Source organism: Pteropus alecto, unplaced genomic scaffold, assembly GCF_000325575.1.
Source record: "Pteropus alecto unplaced genomic scaffold, ASM32557v1 scaffold73, whole genome shotgun sequence".
Taxonomy (NCBI): Eukaryota; Metazoa; Chordata; class Mammalia; order Chiroptera; family Pteropodidae; genus Pteropus; species Pteropus alecto.
In genome coordinates this window covers 3,826,214-3,846,608 of record NW_006436284.1, presented here as the reverse complement: position 1 = coordinate 3,846,608, position 20,395 = coordinate 3,826,214, and the positions used below count along the sequence as shown (strand labels likewise).

At 37.5% G+C, this 20,395-nt stretch overlaps 1 protein-coding gene across 2 annotated transcripts in view; it reads right to left on the bottom strand.

The window, feature by feature from the left end:
- The window catches only part of ITGA2 (integrin subunit alpha 2), an 84,450-nt gene that overhangs the window by 47,236 nt on the left and 16,819 nt on the right, over positions 1 to 20,395 (bottom strand). The window contains exons 2-4 of one of the 2 annotated variants that reach the window (XM_006912450.3): positions 16,439 to 16,559; positions 3,989 to 4,098; positions 1,445 to 1,536 (exon numbers count right to left, since the gene is read on the bottom strand). In XM_006912450.3, coding sequence (XP_006912512.1) covers positions 1,445 to 1,536; positions 3,989 to 4,098; positions 16,439 to 16,559 — 323 coding nt within the window. Of the gene's footprint in view, positions 1 to 1,444; positions 1,537 to 3,988; positions 4,099 to 12,827; positions 12,921 to 16,438; positions 16,560 to 20,395 lie in introns of those variants that run through there. The other variant, XM_025047210.1, reaches the window with a different exon arrangement.

The following is a 20,395-nucleotide window of genomic DNA, read 5'->3' as shown; positions in this document are numbered from 1 at the left end:
AATTTAAAGTTCAGAAAAAGATGATGATTGTGTCTTTTCCACATAATTCTTAGGAGTATCTTAAGATTTTAATCTTTTAGGTATGTAAAGAAAGTTTTGGCTTTCTCCTTCTTTTCTTCTCTCACCCACCTCCCACCCTTCCTCTCTGCTTGTTACATTGTTAATCTCTCAAATTCTCCTGCAACTTTATTTTACTCTGCCTGAAGTTACAAGTTAAAAACTTTTGAAGTACATTCTCTACTCCCTATACCTCAATATATTTATCTTTCTGAATTTAAAAACAAATAAGCAAGTAAAAAAGATAAAAGCAACCCTATTATAAAGATTTTGGAATATCATAAATCATGAAGATTCATTGTAATATCCAATTATGCATTGATAGAATGCATATTATAAGCAAGAGTTGATTTACTTAGCAGTACTGAAGTCTGTCTGAATATTAATATTTATTATTGATAGAAGAATGTTCAAATTGATTACATTTTTAGAAAAATCCAGTAATACAGGCTTTTAGGTAGGTAGTTTACCAAGTAATACAGGCTTTTAGTATGTCAGTGGTATAGCTATAACTAATGGGAAGTTAAAATAAGTTTTCTAAGACTTATTTTAACAGGGCAATACAACTAGGATTCACCCACATGAGCTGGTAGAAATGTAATGTCTAATTAAATTGAATTTTTATTTGCTTTTAAACTTATTTTTTTGGTGTGCGATGGTTTTCATTTTTTGTATATAGTCAAATCTTTTCGACAATTTCCTATATTATTTCTTCTGTTAGCTCTAAGCTCAGAAATTCTTCTCTCTTTCAGAAAATTTCCACTTCCTTCTACTTTTATATATCAACTTCTTCATTCACTCGAAAGTATATTTGGATATGTAAGTTATTAACCAACTAATTGACCCAGACCACTTGTTAAATAAGGCATTCTACTTCACTGATTTGTGATATCTTTTCACAGCCTTCTAGAAACTAAATGAAAGTAAACACTAACATAAAATAAAATGAGAGAGTGAGCCATGCCTTATACAATATCAGATTAGCCACAGGTTAGAAGAAATGATTAAAACAAAAGTACTTTTTGTCTTTGAAACCTACTTTCTGAATTAGCAGTACCTATCTTGAATGTTTCTACAGGAAGGAGAAATGAGACCTGGAATTCTGCTGTTATCTGCAAAGGTTGGGCACACTTTCCAAGGGCAAAGAATTGGTGCCATTTTTGCTCCCCTTTTTCAAAACCTTCTGTAGCAGTGATTTTGCTGAATAGCTTAAGATACCTACACATCAAGAGATTGTTAGTCACATTGGATAGCCATGTAACATGATTTATCAAAAAGCAGGTACTACCGTTTAAGCCTCAAGATTTGATTTGATAGGAGGAATGATGAGAGACACTGACTTCTTACTTTTTAAAGAGGAATGAGGACTTGAAAAGTAAACACTCACAAGAAATCCTCTGGTTCCCATGTTCCTTGTGAGAGTCAAGCCAAGGCTCATGTTGGTTTTCATCTCCGTAACATTAGGAATGCTCGTGGAAGCTTTCAAAGCGCGGGGAGGAAACAGTTTAAAAAGTGACTATATTTTCACCATTTATTTAAAGTTGTTTCAAAAAACCCATGCACACTCACGTTTATATGTAGCATTAAATTTAGTGTCATATAGACAAGTGTTCACATTATTCAGTCAAATGTAAGGAAATGAGAGGCCTCGGTGATCAGGGAGCTCACTTAAATGTGTGAGGCTGCAAATATGAAATATTAGGGGGTAGGGTCTGGAGAGGGCATAACTTATATTTTAATTTTCTAAAAAACAATTGCTGGCCAAACAAAACACATCTGAGGACACCATTTAGTGTCCAGTTTGCCATCCTGCTCTTTCCAAGGTCATGGTGACTCTACCTAATGCTTCATTCTGGTTCAGAAAAAAATATTATTCAAGTATTATCAAAGAATGCCATATGGTAGAATCTGCCTTGAAGCAATAGTGAGTGAATTTTAAAAGGAAATCATGAGGCCAATCATGTAGGACATGAGATAAATATCTCCAGCTCCTCTCTCCCACTGAACCAGGGCATCATCCACTGTATCCATTCTTGAGAACATCGCAGTTCTCAAAATGTCATTATTTATTCATGTCCTTTAATCTCTGCCAAACCAGCGTTGCCACTTTCGCTTATCCCCCATGTCCCAAGTTGACCATTTGAAAACTTTATTCTTCTTCTCAAGTCTCCAAAACCAAACCAGGTCCCATCAATCTCTGAATAACTTGCCTCCTGCAGAGAAGACAGTCTCACTCTAAGGATAATCTCAGCTTCCCTCATATTTACTTAAAGGTCATTCTTGGAACTCTTTCCGTTGTGTCTTAGAGAAAGGAGCATTCTTTCTAAGACTCATTTTCCTAGGGACCAGTGAAGTTAATTCTGTCCAATTAACTCTTTTCTTGACTAATAGTCACTCCCTTTTTATCACCTCTTTCCACAGACCCTACCAATAGGATCATCTCTTTGTTTTTATTAGAATAACTTCTCCTAACCCTGCTACCCCATTGAACTATTTTCCCAATTCTCCTTCACTAATCAACTTCTGAAAATGGAGATCTACTGTCCCTACTCACCCACTCTTAAATTCTTTGTAATCTATGTTCTCCCTTCAGCACTATTGGATTTATACTCTAGGCAAGAAAGTTATAAAATATGATGATATGGAGTACAGAAAGAAAATAATAGAACTCCTATGTGTATGTTTATTCTTTTAAATTTATTTTTATTTAGAAAGATAATATGTCAGTACATGTATATAATTTTTTAAAAATAAAATATATACATTGGGGTGAGTATTTGAAAGTTAGAGGTGATATGAAATGTTAAGGGTGATATAATAAAACTTTTGAGCACTCATACCTAATGTATATATTTTTATTATTTCTAAAGATTTTACATATGTGTATATATGTGTTATATGTGTATAATATATGTATTATGTATGTATCATATACATACGTATGGAGAGTGTTCAAAATGTTTGGAGAACACTGATCTAGATCACCCACAACCACCTTAAATAGATGATGATCTGCACTCCATCTTCACATCCTTCAACCTCTTGCTTTTGACACCACTGATACTTCTTCCACCTCAATGAAAATAGGTTTTTTGAGCCCTTAATCTATGCCAGAAATTGTGCTGGAAATCAAATATACAGAAATGTGTAAGAAACACTCATGCCGTTGTTTCTAAGTCTTAATCAGTGTTTCTGAATCTCTTCTTTCTCTTGATTTTCATAACACTGTATGTTCCTAACCCATGCCTTAATTCTTCGGTACTCCATGAACCCTCTGTGCTGGCTTTTTTTGAATGATGATTGTGATCAAATTAAGTAACTTTTTACTTGCATCAGGAAATGCTGTGTGGAAATATGACTCATTTAGTTTTCCAGTCTTGTACCTTTAGTCACTTTTTGCATTAATAGAAAGCACCTGAGATGTGGATAATTAAAGCAGCAATTCCAAACAACTGTAGATGATTCCAAATTGTGAATATCTTTTATTAGCATGAAATTATTTAGACATGATCAGAAACACAGAGTGTTTCTTAGCACCTCTAAAATCAGTCCTAGTATATTTCCATACTTAATGGTTTGTTTTGAGGAGGGAGAGAGGTATGGATTCTTAGATTTCTGAAAATAATCAGCAAAACAATCTTAATGGAAACTGGTTCACACAGTCTGGGCAGTAGATGGTCCAGGAGGCAGCACATTTCCCATGCATCTTACTAATTCAACTCTTCAAACTGTGTTGGAAATTTGAGTACAATTGGGCCCCATACAAATAAAGAGATATAGGCAAAAAACACAACAAACAAACAAACTAACAAAAAGACTGTACTTCTCTAAGACAGACCTATGATTAGTTTTGTTGCTATTTTTTCAATCACGTATGTAACAAATCAGATTTTGTCATTTGTAAAACACCACATTGCTAATTACAACTTACTTTGCAAATTGAGTTTTTCACATGTATCGGTGGCTAGATCAACAGGACATTTATACACATCTCCCATTCGGTTCTCAGGAAAGCCACTCCAAGGTGAACCAACCAATAACCTAGAAATAGAAATTTTTTCATTAGATATAAAATGTTAGCTATTGTTTTTTAAAGATAAAACAACACAAACAATGAAAAAACACATTTAATTTCAATTTTTAATAAGTGAATAGTTCATATTTGTTCAACTATAATTTGATCGCTTTCCTCTTTGCTGATCAAGTTCCTGAATGTCTGTCTGCAATACAGCTGTCTTGCCACAGCATCCTGGGAGGTCTCTCTAAAACAGTTCCGTCCCATAGAAATATAATGCAAGCCACAAATGTGAGCCACATTTAAAATATGTAATTTTAAATTTTATTGTGGCTACATTAATAAAATAAAGAGCAACATATGAAATTAACTTAAACAATATACTTTATTTAACTCAATATATCCAAACTAGCATGCAATCAATATAAAAATTATTAATGAGCTTTAGACATTATCAAGTCTTTGAAATTCAGTGTGTGTTTTATGATTAGAGCACATATCAATATGAACAAGTAGCATTTCAAGTGCGCAGTAGCCACAGGTGGCAAGTGGCTATCGTAGTGGTCAGCATAACTCTTAAGAAGCAAACAATATTAAAACCAAAAGCAAAAACTAACGTTTGTTGAGTGCTTTCTATTCCCTAAGTGCTTTCATATGTTATTTAGAGAGTAGTGGAGTTTTCCAAGTGGGTTGTCCACATAAGGGGGCCCTTGGCAAAACTACATAGCAACTGTACTATGGTACTCTCCTTAGGTATGGCATGTTTACAGCCTGAATACAGGATATAGAAGTCAGAGACTGGTGCTCACATTCTCCCATTGCTTAGCTTCACTTCCTTTAGAGCTTCTCCAACTAGAGTTGAGGGTTTCTCTGTAGAACCTCTGACTCAACATTTCTGGCCACAGAGGAGTGGACAGAAGACTATGTAACAGTCTGATTTTTAGTAACTATAGCAGGTTAATTACTGAGCAGCGTGTAGTTACTAAGAAAGAATATTTGACTCGACATTTTTTTTTTTTGGTCAAAATTGGGGAGGATTAGATTATTTATCTATAAAATCAATTCTTTCGTAAGCCTTCTGTATAAATATTCTATCATTATCAGTTAAACAACATGTGTCCCATGCTAAGTGCCACAGTGAATAAAAAATGTCTAAGGCACACTTCTGTTTACTAAATCTAGTAAAACTGTTTAAAATGCATGACGAGTGAAATAATAATAATACAAATGAATGAAAAGACACGAATAAGTTACCCTCTGGAACAAATATTAAAATAGTCAAAGGATGCAAAATGGATATCAAAAGGATAAAGGTGGTAGTCAGCATTCTTAGCAGAGGGAACAGCAAGAACAGTCGTGGAAAAATGAAAATATAGATTATTTTGAGAGACAATTAATTATTCAGTAATAAATTTCTTCCCTTATGCATCTTATATAATTATTTTCAAACTAATATTTTATAAAGCATTCTCAAATACTTTAATTAACTTTGAATCAGGTTAAAGCTGAAGATTTTTGTCTTCTTAGAAGCAGATAGTCTAGCACAATTTACCTATTAAATTATTACCTATAGATGGGATTATAATAACACCAGGCGCAGAGGTTAAGGTTTTTGGAAAATATAGAAATCTAAATGTTGGATATTAGTAAGTCCCAATATTTGCCTTAATGGAGGGAGAGAATCAGTAGCAGGATTTGAAATGCGTGTTTGAGCATATCTGATACTTTTCGAATGTATGACAACTCAGAGGAATTTAGAAAATTTTGAAGACTCTGTAGTGTGAAAACTGTCAGCTGCTTAGTTTTCTCTGTCTGCATGAGTCCTTGGTTTTCATTCCATGGTAGGACTACACCGTATTACCTCTGATTTTTGTGTGCAGGCCATGTTTTAAAAGATAAGGAAAAATAAAGAGATAATCTGGCTTTTGCTTACTTCTCCAATCCTATTGTTTTCCCATGGCCTTCCTGAAATTCTATTATTTCAGTCATACTGAACTCAGCTCCTCCAATTAATAAGTCTCTCTTGCTTCTGAACCTTCACACATGCTGTTTCTTGCTGGATGAAGTTCTACTCATTCATTAAGTCTCTCATTAGACACCACTTCCTCCAGGAAGTCCCCTGGCTCTTTCGAATCTGGGCAAGGTGGCTTTCCTGAGTACTTCCATAGCCTCTGACTTCCCCCAGCCCAGTTTTTATCACATTACCCTGAAACTGCCTGCCTACTGACGAAATCCCCCACTAGAGAGGAACTGTCACAAGGGCTAGGAATGGTGCTATAGCATCCGTCGAAGGAGTGAATGAAAAAGCAAATAAGCAGATGAATGAATGATTCTGCTATTATTTAAAAGAACTCTCTTGGTTGAAGAAAAGTTAGGAAGAAAATTTTTAATTATGTTCTTCTTGAAAAGTTAGGAAAAGTTATGAAAAGTTAGGAAGAAAATTTTTAATTATGTTCTTCTTGACGAGAATTTCTTCTTGTCCAAGTTAAAGTCAAAAAACAAAAACAAAAACTCAACCAAGTGGCGAGAGAAGGAGAGGAAAGCATTATATTCTTACTGTACTGCCAGCTGTTCCGGATTCAGTTTCCACATATCTACTATGCATCAAACTTATGTTTATTTAAGCAAATGCTGACTGTGGAGTCTTTGTAGGGAGCAAAATAACACCATCTAGCAAGAAACTATTGTCGGAAGTGTGGCTCTGCTCCTTGGCATTCTGAGGATTCCTATTAATTACAGCAAATCTTACAACAGGCGGTACTGTATGTGAGGCTTTCAAAACATTATCTAATTTAATGTGTAAAATAAGTCTGAGGTGATTTTATCTCCATTTTACAGATGGAACCACTGAGACACAGAGAAAAAAAACCACTTACTCATGTCTACACCCTTAGTGAGAGCCAAGTGTAACTGATTCTGAAGTCCAAGCTCTTCATCCTAAATCTATGCTCCTTTCTCTTAGCTTCAAGAAGGCCTGGCAGAGGGCCCAGACTGGCAAAACTTATGAACAGATGGGCTGGGTTCCAGAATCATCAAGGGGTAGAAACTGGAGACTGAGGGTCAGGCCACACCTACTGTGATGGGGGAGTGATGTGGCTCTGTGATGTATAGGGTGGTTGCAGACGGGAAGGACAGTCAAGGTCATTCTGTAAAAGCACATTCACACTGTGGGGCTCAGGCTACACTGCTGACGATGCAGGTAAGAACAGGGTATGTCTAGATAGTACTAATGTGGTCATTTGAGTAACTTCTAGTGTGAACATTTCCCATCCACCCTCACTGCAGCCCAGAGAAAGATACTAAAGAACAAAAATTAAGTGTTTCTCATCTAAAATGTACCTATTTTTTTTTCCCTCAGAGCTTCTAGCAATAAAGCTGCACCACTAGCTACCTATTTTCTTAATGACAAAGCTCAAAAGGCTACTTATGTTTTTTATTTACTAAACCTTCCCTGGATACTCTCCCTACCTCCTCCCCCCTCACGGAAGAAATCAGGATTGATAACCTCACAGCTCAGGAATTGTTCCTGATTCAGTTTCTACATAGCTACTATGCATCAAACTTGTATTTATTTAAGCAAAAGCTGACTGTGGAGTTTTTGTAGGGAGCAAAATCTCCACTACCATTGCGAGAGCATGGCCCTCCTTCATTACTCAGACAGGAAGGAGAGAAAAGCAAGCGTCTGCACAGTGTGTGCCACTTAACAAGAAGGATGTAAAAGTACGTGAAATTCTCTCAAAGAATACATATAAATCTCTGCCAGTATTATGCCATATTAAACTCTTAACACAGACAATAGAAAACAATGGAAAACCAGATTATTTTGGTGACTGGTGGAAAACAACAAGAGTGTCCTCATGTATGATACATTTTTAAAATATCACGACCCATAGTACTAAGTAGCCTACAAGTCACACTAGTGATTACAGAGAATGTTTCAAAAACTATCGCCACATCCTTTATTGGCAACGTTTCCTATAGACTCTCCTCCTCACTTGTACCCAAAGGTCTTGCTCAATGAAATCCTGCTTTCTGGCAACTCATTCTTGTAAGGAAAGACTGTGACATCACCAGTGGCTACTCCGAGGGAATTGTGATATTCTTAAATTAATCAGACAAGAAGACAAGGGAGGCTGGTGTATTTACTTATAAAACTTTACATAACCAGCTATAGCAGGAAAAGACATGCCAGGAGAGAACGTTATGAAGGTGGGGAATAGGATAAGTGAGGGCGTAAACCCTGCTGATGAATGGCAAAGCCTTTGAAGTAGTGGATTTCACTTAATCACTAGCAGACAAAAGAGCTGCATGAACGGCCGTGTGTGCTGAGTCTCAAAACAAAACAAAATCCTAAGATATAAACTTCTCTTTTCCTACAGTGAAACTGGGAATTCTTCCAAGACTACTTAAAATAACACTTACTGTTCAATTATCTTGTGGGAAAATAGTGATTATGTAGAGTTCCAAAACACAGCCAATTTGCCCACCTCCACTGAAATTCAAAATTCTTTGTCAAGTTGGTAAACAGTATTTATAGTGGTATAGATAGTTTTAACCCCACAATCCAGGGGCCATTATGAATATCTTCCTTTGGTCTGTGAGTCTTTAACTTCTCCAAGTGTTCCTTTAGTACTAGTGACTTTTCTAGGGCTTATTAACAGAGGTACTTAAAATAGAAGGGAAAACATGTTTTCTTTGATTCAACAAATGTTTATTGAGGTCCTAAGGGGCTGACATTTTGCACAACTCCAGTGGGTACCATTGCCATATGAATGTTGTGCCCTAGCCTTGTGCAGGTTACAACCTGTGAGGCTGTACCTGGTGGCCAGACCTACTATATGCCAGAGTTGATTCAAGGCACTGGGGATATGTGAATGAATAAGTCAGTCAAAAATTTCTGGCCTTGTGGAGCTTACATTTTCGTAGGAAAAGATAGACACTAAGTTTAATAAGTTAGTAAAATATATAGGGTGATGGTGATCAGTGCTTTGTGAAAAAACAGACAGGGTTGCGTTGGGAGTATGGGATGGAGGGTATCGTCATTTTTGTTAGAATGGTCAGGGAAGGCCTCACTACGAAGGAGACATTTAAGCAAAGACTTGAAGGACGGTAAAAGAGTAAACGTAAGACTGGAATGGTTGAGTAGAGCAGGCTGTGGGAATAGCCAGTATGAAAGCGGCTGGACCGGAGCCCAGGAACGGGAGACTGAGACGAGAGGAGGGCGGACTCGTCATGAGGCCAGATCACACGGAGACTCGAGTGACGTTGTAAGGACTCAGCTTTCCTCCAAGTGCAATGAGAATGCCAGTGGGTACTGAGCAGAATAGTGACATGATCTGACATTGTTTAGAAGGATTGTGAAGGCTGCTCTGTTGAGAATGTCTGCATTGGGGCGAAGGTGAAGCAGGTAAAGCACTCTGGACGGGACGACATTAATTTACGCAAGGGGTGCTGGAGCGCTCCTACCGCGAAGGGAGAAGGGGACGCGGTGAGAAGCGTCGTTGTTTTAGGTATATTTTGAAGGTAGGACTAGCAGTGTTTCTTGAGAGGTTAGATTTTGAATAAAAAAAGAAAGAAAGAAAGAAATGAGTCATGGATGACCCCAGAGTTCTTGCCTGAGAAGCTAAAAGGAACTGAGTGGCCATCATCAGATAAGGAGATACTATCAGCAGAGCAAGATTTTGAGGTTAGCAGGAGCTCAGGGGTTCAGCAATGGATATGTTAAGTTTGAGATATCTATCAGACATCCAGGTGGACATCTTACTTGGGATTAGAAGCCAATTGTACATAATATCCATACCAATGTGAGCAATTTCAAAGACTATAATATATAAATATAAACATTGTTCCTTATATGGTTTAGATCCAGGCCATTGACAACACAAGGGATCCGGTGAGTTCTATAGGTTTACCTGTTTCCTGCTTGTAACCTAAAAAGACTCTTTGATGGAAAGAATTTATCTGAGAAGACTTTGCGTTTCTTGGAAGGAGGAAAACAGGTAAAGAGAGGTCATTTTTAGCTCTTGGTTGGGAAACATTGCTATTATAGATATAATAGTTAGGCTTGGCATATGTTGAAAAGCGATTTTAGTATCTAGGCCTGATGATACTGTTTCATACTTCTTTGGCTATCAGATGGTTTCCTCAGACAGCGAGATGGCTAACCCTGCAAAGTTTAACCCTGCAAAGTTCTCCTGGACATGTCGTCCACCAAACTCATTGTTGCTCACACATCTTAAGCTTATTGCTCTGTCTCATAAAAAAAAAAAAAGCCAAAAATTAGCTTTTGCCCTGGAAGCAAATGAATTAATAAAAACTGATTCTGTTATGTTGACCTGTCTGACACGTAGTTTTCCTGAAGTTAAAATCAAAAGCTGAAATAATTCAATTCAAAGCTTTGTGATGATATAAATTGCACATTCTTGGGCTCCAGTGGGGAGATAAAATATGATTTTAAGACTGTCACACTTTATAAATCCAAGCCCATGAGACAGTACCTTTCAACTAGATACTGTGGCAGATGGTTGTTTTACCAATGATAAAATTGGAAAAGCAACATTTATAAACTGCTTTTCTGTTCATAAACAGTTTTTATAGACCTTAACTCCTGATCTTCATAAATTCTCTGTGAGGTCAGGTGTTATAACTACTCCTGTTTTCACATAAAAGAACCTAGTCTAAGTGTCTGTCAACAAAGCCTAGATCTGCAATTCTCTTTATCATATGAATTTCCTAAGAACTCTTCTAGAGGAGAGGTACTCATGGTTTTTCTACTGTCTGGATTAACAAATACGTTCCATCTTTAGCATTCTTTTGATCCCTCTTCAGATGGAGTTGGATGGAAAAGTTTTAGACAACCAGCACCAGAAGGTGTGTATGTGTAAGCCACATTCACTCTTGTAAATGAACTTTATTCCAGAAACAGACATTCCATTGTTAACTCAAAGAAAAGCTAAAAATGATATAAAACTAGCTAGTAAGGCATGGAAGATTTTCATAGATCATTGAAAGTCTTCAGACATTCTGGAGCAACAGATCTCTTCCACATGCAAGTCACAAAGATGGATGTGTATGTGTTTTTGTTGGTATACGTAGACATTAGTGTCCAGAGTTGGGGAAGGAGAAGCAAGTCAGAGCAGGAGATATTTAAAGTGCCCTGTTTACTATAGATTTATGATAAATAACACAAACCATTAAAAAATTTTAGCCATAAGGACTATTTTAACTTAGTGGAAAAAAAATTAACAACTATGGTGCTGACGAATGTAGGTGAATCAACACTAGGGTGGTCAATGGGGTTCTAGAAGGTACTTGGTCCCTATTTTTCCTGCACATACTGCTGATATTTACCAACATACTATACAACACAGTCATCGATGTCTGTTATAGAACCGAATGTTTCTTCTTTATTATTTATCTAAACTTCTCTTACAGACATGTCTCTTACAATCTGTTATATTTAAAACACACATAGAGCTTTATTAATTTTTTTCTTAATTAGAAAGTTAAAACTATAATATAAGGTCATATATATATTAAAGATTTTCATTGGCCATGACACATGTTCATTATATTTCTCCTATTTCATTAAGGACTAAACAAGCAATCGTTGTTGCTGGAATGAGAAAATACATTTCTACAACAGGCAATACCCCCCAATTCCCAGACAGTCCGTGTACACAAATGATTGCAATGTTCTAAGGAGTCTGAGTCATAAAATGAGCTCAGATTGTTCTCAGGATAGGCCTTCGGACTAGACAAGCAGAAACAGTGCATATCACTACAGAATTCCAGGAAATGATTTTAAACATATTTAAATCCTTTGTGCAATTGTTTGTGATAAGGATTGCATCATCTTCATTCGAACATCCTGTGTGTAGAATGTGGGAGGGCCCCCAAGCAAGATGACCTTCACTATGTCCGGAAGGGAGAACAGACCATAACTTTACTCATGGACAGAAGGGTGCTCCAGTGATGTGCTTGGGAGGTAGTCTCGCTTTGAAAATTATCCAGCTCATGTGACACTGTTAAAAAGGCTCTATAATTCTCAAAGCCATGTCACCACTATTTCTAGAGTAAATTCCTCTGTGTAATAAAAACATAATAAATAAAACTAGTAAGAGATTTTGTTAAAATCTTATAGATCCCAATAGAAAATATGCCTATAAATTCTTAGAAATATGGGACATATGAAACAGTTAAAGTTGTTCTTTAAAGTAGCAGAGTATAATTTAAGAAAACTTGGACTAGAACTGTAAGCGAGTTGTTAGAAGGAAAGTAAGGGCTGAGAGATGGAGTGGAACTCAATGAGGTAGATTGTAAAGAAAGTCAAAATAAGCAAGGAAAACACTACCAAAGCAGCAGCTTCAAGACAAGCAGGAAGGGAGTAAAGAAAATAAAGTTTGTGTGTGTGTGTCTGTCTGATATACATAAGGTGTAAAGGAAAAAGATTCACAGTTATTAAAAGAATTCATAGTAATCCCACTTTCTGTGCCCAAAGCTCACTTGATTAGTATCAGAAGAAAAGTTAATGTTTAAAGTTAATGTTTAAACAGTCCTTCCTACATCTGCCACTTCCATAACGTCTGTGCAATTGTCATAAATTAGGAGTGGAAGACACAGTGCCAGCTCTCAAAACAAAGAGGCAATTCTGGATTCCAAGTTTCATATTATTTTTCTTGAGCCTGAGCATGGTGAAGGGCTGCTTGTCTTAATTGTGACCCACTCCAGCCCTGGAGCGAGAAAACCCACTCACCTGAATCCTACTACAGCTCTGTCTTCTGCGGCAAGGCACCTTTGTAAAGAGAAAGGTCAGGAGAGAACCTTGTCCCTCTAGTGTCCCAGGCCTTGGGAAGAGAAAATGAGCTCTTAATAGTAAGTTAATATAGTTAGTGTCACTAAAAGAACATAAACACTGCTAGCTACAAAGGGTTGGTGTTAAGGGTTGGTTATGTCTCCAGCATTATTCATGGCCGCTTACTCTTCATGTAAATCTTCCTCACTGACTCTACTCCACACTCCTTAAAGTCAAGATCTATGTCTTGTACTTTGCACCTCTCATGGTATCCAGCCTGTGATGGATTAGATCATGTCCATGACTTGGCCTCTTCTGCTTCTTTGCTTTACAAAGTCAGATCAGTGAAAGGACACAGCTTGGCACTCCAGGTCAGCTTTTGTTCTCTTTCCTTCCTGCTAACACCTCCACAGGGCTTATCTCCTCGGGCCAGATACGTACTCTCCCTTCTCTTCCTCTTGGGTGGTGGGGTGTGCTCATACTAGCTGGTGATTATATATAGGCTGGAGGGAGGCAGGGCCTTGAAAAGCCTAATACTGTACCCTACCAGAAAACACTGCACTGGAGTTAAAAACACTAGCCCAGCCACTATTAGAGTGGTACCTTGTTTCCTAATAGCCACTGTCCTGTGTTTATTCATCTTTCAGGAATGTCACGAGAAAGCCAAGGCAGGGTTTAGAAATATCTGGTGACCCTGGTCTTGACATAACCCTAACAGCAGGAGAATCTCGCCATAAACTGCTAATACGCTTGCCTTTTAGTTACATTTTGTATGTTTAGAGAGAATCCTGAAGAGAGAAAGGAGATATGTGTGACTCTCACTTTCCTAGGCATCTACTTGCTAGGCTCCTGACAACTTTCTGCCCCTTTTGGTCTTATCCAACTTCCAACCCGCAGTGTAGCCAGTGGTTGAGATGCCTTACAATCCTTGATAGGCTTATCATCTCTAATACATCCATTACTGATGGTGACTCTGTCTCTTAGGGTTACCCTGTCCCAGAAAAACTACAAGCTCATTGCCAGATTGTCCTCAGCAAGGCCAGGCTTATGAATCAGACCATCAGAGTATGTCTAAAGGTCTTGTTCAGCTGATACTTAAATCAATCTACTATAGTTCACTTTGTAGAATTGCTTGGGTGAATCATTTGGGAATAGAACTTTCATTCAGTCATTCAACAAATAACTATTGATTCCTACTCAATGCCAGATACCACTTTGGGTTCTGAGGACACACCAGTGAACAAAATGATGTCAGTAAACTCAGAGACAGAGGAAAAGACAAATAATGAGCCTATAAACAAATAAAGATAATTTCAGATATTGATAATTGCTATGCAGAAAATAAATCAGGCTAGAGAATGACTGGTAGGTGTGACAAGTACTAATTTTTTTTTTCATTTATTTACTTTTTATTTTCATGCCTGGTCTTCCTAGGTGGTCTCCCATCCAAGTACTAACCAGGCCCAACCCTGCTTAGCTTCCAAGATCAGACAGGATCAGGCTCGTCAAAGTGCTAATTTAGATTGGCTTTCTCTGAAAGCAAGCTTATGAGGAGGAGACATCTGGGCTGAGACAAAGATGAGCACCAACCAGCCAAATGAAGATCTTGGGAGGACTGTTCCTTCCAGGAGAAAAGAATGGGCAGAAGCTTTGAAGAAGGAATGAATCTGGTGTGTTCAAGGGGCAGACAAAAGACAGAATTCTCAGAACATGGTGAACAAAGGTGAAGGGGTAAAACGAGAAGTAAGAGAGGCTAACTGAGACCAGATCATGAAGCATTAAGGAATTTTAACCTCTTCTAATTGCAGTGGAAAGCAATAGAGGGGTTTAATCTAGAGAGTGACATTTAAAAGTTCACACTGGCTGCAATGAGGAGAGTACACAGGGGTAAGAAGGGCAGCAGGAGAAGGGTTGAGAAGCTGCTGCTTCAGTACCTGCAAGGCTAGTTGTTGGCTTTGATTGTGAGAAATAGTCCATCATCATTTATTTTGGTGGTAGGGTCAACAAGACTGGCTAACGGATGAGATATGGGGGAGATGAAAGAAAGAGAGGAGTCAAGAATTTTCGGCCTTATCAGCTGGTGCAGATATTTGTTTTCTTTCCATTAAGTTTGACATGTCTATTAGGCATTAAAGTGGAGATGTTTGAGATGGCTGCCTGCAGTTCAGGGCTGAATATGTAATATCGTGTCATTAGCAACATCATCTGCCAGATTCCAATGTCAAACTATACCAACCATAATATATTTCTAGCCTCCTTTACCACATTTTATGGTTATCAAAGCATAATTAGATACTTGTTAGAGATGCACACTCTAATGATGACAGTTATTGCTACTCACTGGATTTCCGAACATACTGTTCTTATCCTTCCAGATGACGGACCAACTGTCTGCAACACACATTGCTTCTTAGGTCTTCTCTCATTCGTTAGTGCTCTTCTCGAGCCTATTCTTCTACTCACCTCATGATTCACCTCCTCCATGATGCCTTTGGAGAAACACTACCCTCTTGAGTGATAATATCATTCCATTTCCCCATCATAGATATGCATACTCTAAAATGTGAATAATTTGGATTCTAAATGTTTCTTTGAATTCCATATTTTAGCGCATCAAACATAAGTTGACACTGAAAAAATGTTATAACTTATAGCTCTTATTTGATAAGCCGACAAAAGCCCATTTAATCATTGGGAAGAGCCTTACAGGATCATGGATCTGAAGCTCCAGGTTGAGTCTGGAGCCTTCTGCTGCAACAGGGAGAAAAGGTTCCAGTGGCAGGACTCCTGTCCACCCGTGGGCATCAACAGTGGTAGAAGAGAAGATATGGCTCTTCTGCCTAAAGACAACTTCCAGAATATCTGATTTTTCCTGAGTTTATTTTCATAATTACTATGGAAAACTTAAACCAGCAATGGAGGTATATATTTCCATATCCATGAAGGTGGCTTATAAATGTAACCATTACACAGCATTAAAAACTGAGGGCATTTTGGGGCAAAAATAAAAGATACTAAATGCACTAGAAAAAGGTACCTTTGTAAATTTTGCATGGCTGCTTGTGAGAACCGTTAGTCACATGGGGTAGAGAAGGCTGACTTAAAATGAAGCCAGCAGACAGCCTTGCTGAAGGAGAAAATCTGGGGAACAATTCTACCATCTAGAAACCTCCCAGAGGAAGCATCAGCTAGTTGAACATTTACAAAGCTCAAAGGATACCAGATTAAGAATAAGAAATGGAGACAAATCTATCATTTTCTCTCTCTCTCTCACACACACACACCCACACACACATCTATCATCTATGAGCTTCTATACATCATCTATTAAATAGTCAAAACTGGTATTATGACTTTGCTATGGAATATTAAGAGAAAACTTTCTATCCAGTTTTTTAAAAAGTACCACTATATCATCCCATTAATTATCAATGGAAGATCCTTTATTTAAGGATATCTAAGGCCTACCCATTAATAATATATTCATGCATCAATTTGAACAAGCAATTGCAGTCATATATTAAACTTACTTAGTATTTTTATTGAAATCATAAAGAAGAGAATATTCTTACCAGTTGCCTTTTGGATTTATAAACTGCTGTACTGCATAGCCAAACTGTTCACTTGAAGGACCGGAAAATATCTTTGCTTCTGGGAGACCAACATTGTATGCCATACAACAATTTAAAATGCCTATTAAAGAAACAAAAATATAGTTCATATTTAGAACTTGCGAATGTTTGTAATATAATTTTCAAAGGCCACTTAAAAAGACTTGTTTGATATAATAATTATTCTCCTTATCAATCTACCAAGAAATAGTAGCTACTGCTGTTTAGGTACTTATTTGGGGCCCTGGCATTATGCTAAGTTTCTTTATATGCATGATTCACTATCTCATTCATTCTCATAAGCAAGCCGAAGAGATGGCACCTAACATTTTAATTGTTTTCTCACAAGTGGAAAGTGATAAGAATAAAGGCTGAATTTGAGCACAGGGCTGTTGATTCAAGAGCTCTTATTCTTAAACCACTTATTACCAGTAGGGATTCTTAAGTAATTTCAGTTCTATTTGTTCTTTTTAATGCAAAGACTCTAAGCTACCCGAGGGCAGGGTCTGAAGGCTCTCTTCTCTTTCTTCTGAATCTCCTTGAAGATCTTGACATGGACCCGCTATGAAATGTCCGTTGAAAAAGTGTGGCTGACTGCATCAAAGGAGGTAGAAAAATTGCAGCTCCCTGAAAATTACATCATTTTCTTTCAGAAGAGATCATTTTTTGAGGATGAAAATGTAAGGAAAGATGTCATTATCTCTTTTATTCCCATGTGAACTGTCAAAAGTGGTTTTGCTTCTTGATGCTTCCTTCTGAAGGCTCAAGAAATGATAATTTTTAAAAACAACAAAGACTAAGAAGGATGAAGCCTTGATAGACTTTTTTTTTTTTTTTTGAAAAACCTTGTTTCCAGTGGAAAGGGAATAAAGGAAAGAATAAGTTTGATTGTCTCCCTCTCTGACACTGATAGCACTAATGTTGGCAGTACTTCATCAGGAGAAAGAAAGCAGTTGCGATTTAATGTTCTCTATTGAGATGGGACTATGTTTCATGTTGTTTGAGATCAGTATTTATCTTTGCAGACACTGAAGGCAGAGTGGACTTTTTAAAACTGACACAGAAGTTCCATTAATACGTGTTTTCACACACACAAAAAAATCTCACTTTCTGGGTAGCACTGAAAGGGCACAGTATTTCATAAGTCTGTTATTTCAGGCACTAAAAGGATGGAGGAAAAGGGCTTGCTCTTCCACTGTGACTGCGTACTTCTGGGAGCGGACTCTGTAGAGTCCTCCAAAGGAATAATGAAGTCAATGATGAGGGTCTGGGGACTTAAAGTAGTCACTGTGCCTCTCTAGGTGCCAAAATCATTTTACTGTGAATGTTTACTCTAGAGAGCTCCGTTCATTATTTTTTAGGAATATGTGCTACCAGGAAGAGAAAGACAAATAATAATTTTGAAATACTCTTAGCAAAATCTATACAGGTCTACATTTGCAAAGTTTCTCCTTAACATCTATTGTTCATATGCACCACTAATTCTTTATACTTTTGAGGAAATAACAGGCAAAAGAAAGTGAATCAAGCAGAGAACCAGAGCTGACATTCAGAAAAACTGGTGCTTCCAGTCACCAATTTAACCTCACCCCATAGTGCAGAACTCTAAAATGCTTTTTAAATACGTTGCCAATTATCTAACATACTATAAAAGCTTGGGGAGATGATGTCAAACTGCTCTCACTTTTACAATGTCTAATGCTGGAAAGACCACATATGACTGTATATAAAATGACCTCATTTTCCCCTATTAATTGGACTTTGGCAGATCATGTAATGACATGAAATCATGATGGAGTTCATTTTATCATCTAGAAGTTAAATATACTATATATATGTGTATATATATATGTATATACACACACATATATGTATGCATATTATTACCAACTTAGAAATAAGTCATGGGGATGTAATGTGCAGCATAGTGACTGTAGTTAATGATACCGTATTGCACATTTGAAAGTTGCTAAGGGAGTAGATCTTAAAAGTTCTCATCACAAGAAAACATTTGTAACCGTGTGGTGATGGATGTTAACTAGACTTATTGTGATGATCACTTCACAATATATACATATATCAAGTCATTATGTTGTACAACTGAACTAATGTAATGTTATATGTGAATTACAGCTCAATTAAAATACAATCTCAATTAATCAAATATATAAACACAACAGACACATATACCTGAACTAATGTAATGTTATATGTGAATTACTATGTACACACACACACACACACATACACACACACACACACACAAACACATACACACACATATATACACACAGTTGACCCTTGAATAATATGGGAGTTAGAGGTGCTGACCTCATTCAGTTGAAAATTCACATATATTTTAAGTCAGTCCTCTGCCTACGCAGATTCATAACTTCAGATCAAAAATACTATTTTTGAATCTGTGGCTGCTGAATCCAGGGATGTAAAACCCAGAGATACAAAAGGCCAACCATATATTTACTGAAAAAGAAAAAAATAATCCATGTACAAGTGGACCCACACGGTGCAAACTTGTGTTGTTTAAGAGTCAACTGTGTGTGTGTGTGTGTGTGAACTTTAAGGCCTGAATACGACAGTGTAAGCACAGGGTGTCATTGCTTTAAGGACATGGAGCACATTTCTCTCATGCCTGGTGTGGACCAGTCCTCAGCTGCTGCAGAGGTATTAGTGGGAGGAGGGGCACAGGACAGTAAGTTGGGCATCACAGGGACAGCAGGAGGGCCCAGCAGTCACCAAGGCAGGGGACACACTCTTAGGTGACTGCAAAGATTCCCAAGAGAACTGTGCTCGATAGTCCTGGAGAAACACTCTCATCTAAGTCAGGTATTGGTGAGATGCCAGGTATGATCTGTCCTGGGAAAAATTTCTCCCCATCTGTGGGTCTGTGAACCTAGAAAACAAGTTGTCTGCTTCTAAAATATAGTGGTGTGATCAGCATGTCACAGACATTTCTATTTCAAAAGGGAGAAATTAGAAGAAATAAAGAGGTCTCGGGTACCAAGAAAATTTAACATGGGTCAAATTCCATTAGGTTTCAACACCTGAGAATAATCCTCTGTTGCTCAAGGCTCTGTCCTCTGAGACAGTACCAGCTGAGCAGGCCTCTATTTCTCTGTCTCCTGCAATCCAAGATGGCAATATTTCTGCTGAGATGACATTCCTATAACTCTGGTGAGTCTTTTGTGTATGTCATGGGGACAATGCCATTAGCCAACAGAGCACATCAGAGATCCTTCCTGGATAACTCCATCTCTGTTCCTGGCCTCTGCTGAGGTGGCTGAGAGGGTCTACGAATCACACGCCCAATCTGTTCAGCAAAATGTTTCCCACCAACACTTGCTTAGACTTCTTTTCAGAACACACTTTCCGAATGAAGCTCCTAATACCATATACATATATATATATGTATATTTTGGATAGGCTAAGACTTTCTCAGATCATTAAGTACTATTCTGTTTAACAGTTCTTTCCTCAATTTATCTCTTTCCTTCTGCATTTTGCTACATTCAGCAAGGAAAAAGCAGGCTGCACCTTCAACATTTTGCTTGGAAATCTCCTCAGCTAAATATCTGAGTTCGTTGCTTGAAATTTCCACTTTCTACACAACCGTAGGACACATAAAGTCAAATTTTCTGCCACTATATAATAAAGAACAGGTTTCCTCCAGTTTCCAATGACACGTTCCTCAATTCCTCTGAGCACATACTGGAAGTGGCTTTGATGTTCATGCTTCTACCAACGATCTCTATAAGGCAATCTTCAAAGACCCTCTATCCAAATAAGGTAATAGTCACAGATTTTGGGGACTAGGACATAAAAATAACTTTTTTTTTTTTTTTTTGCGGGGGCGGGACACCATTCAATTCAATACATAGGTATGTGAAGAATGTAAAGATC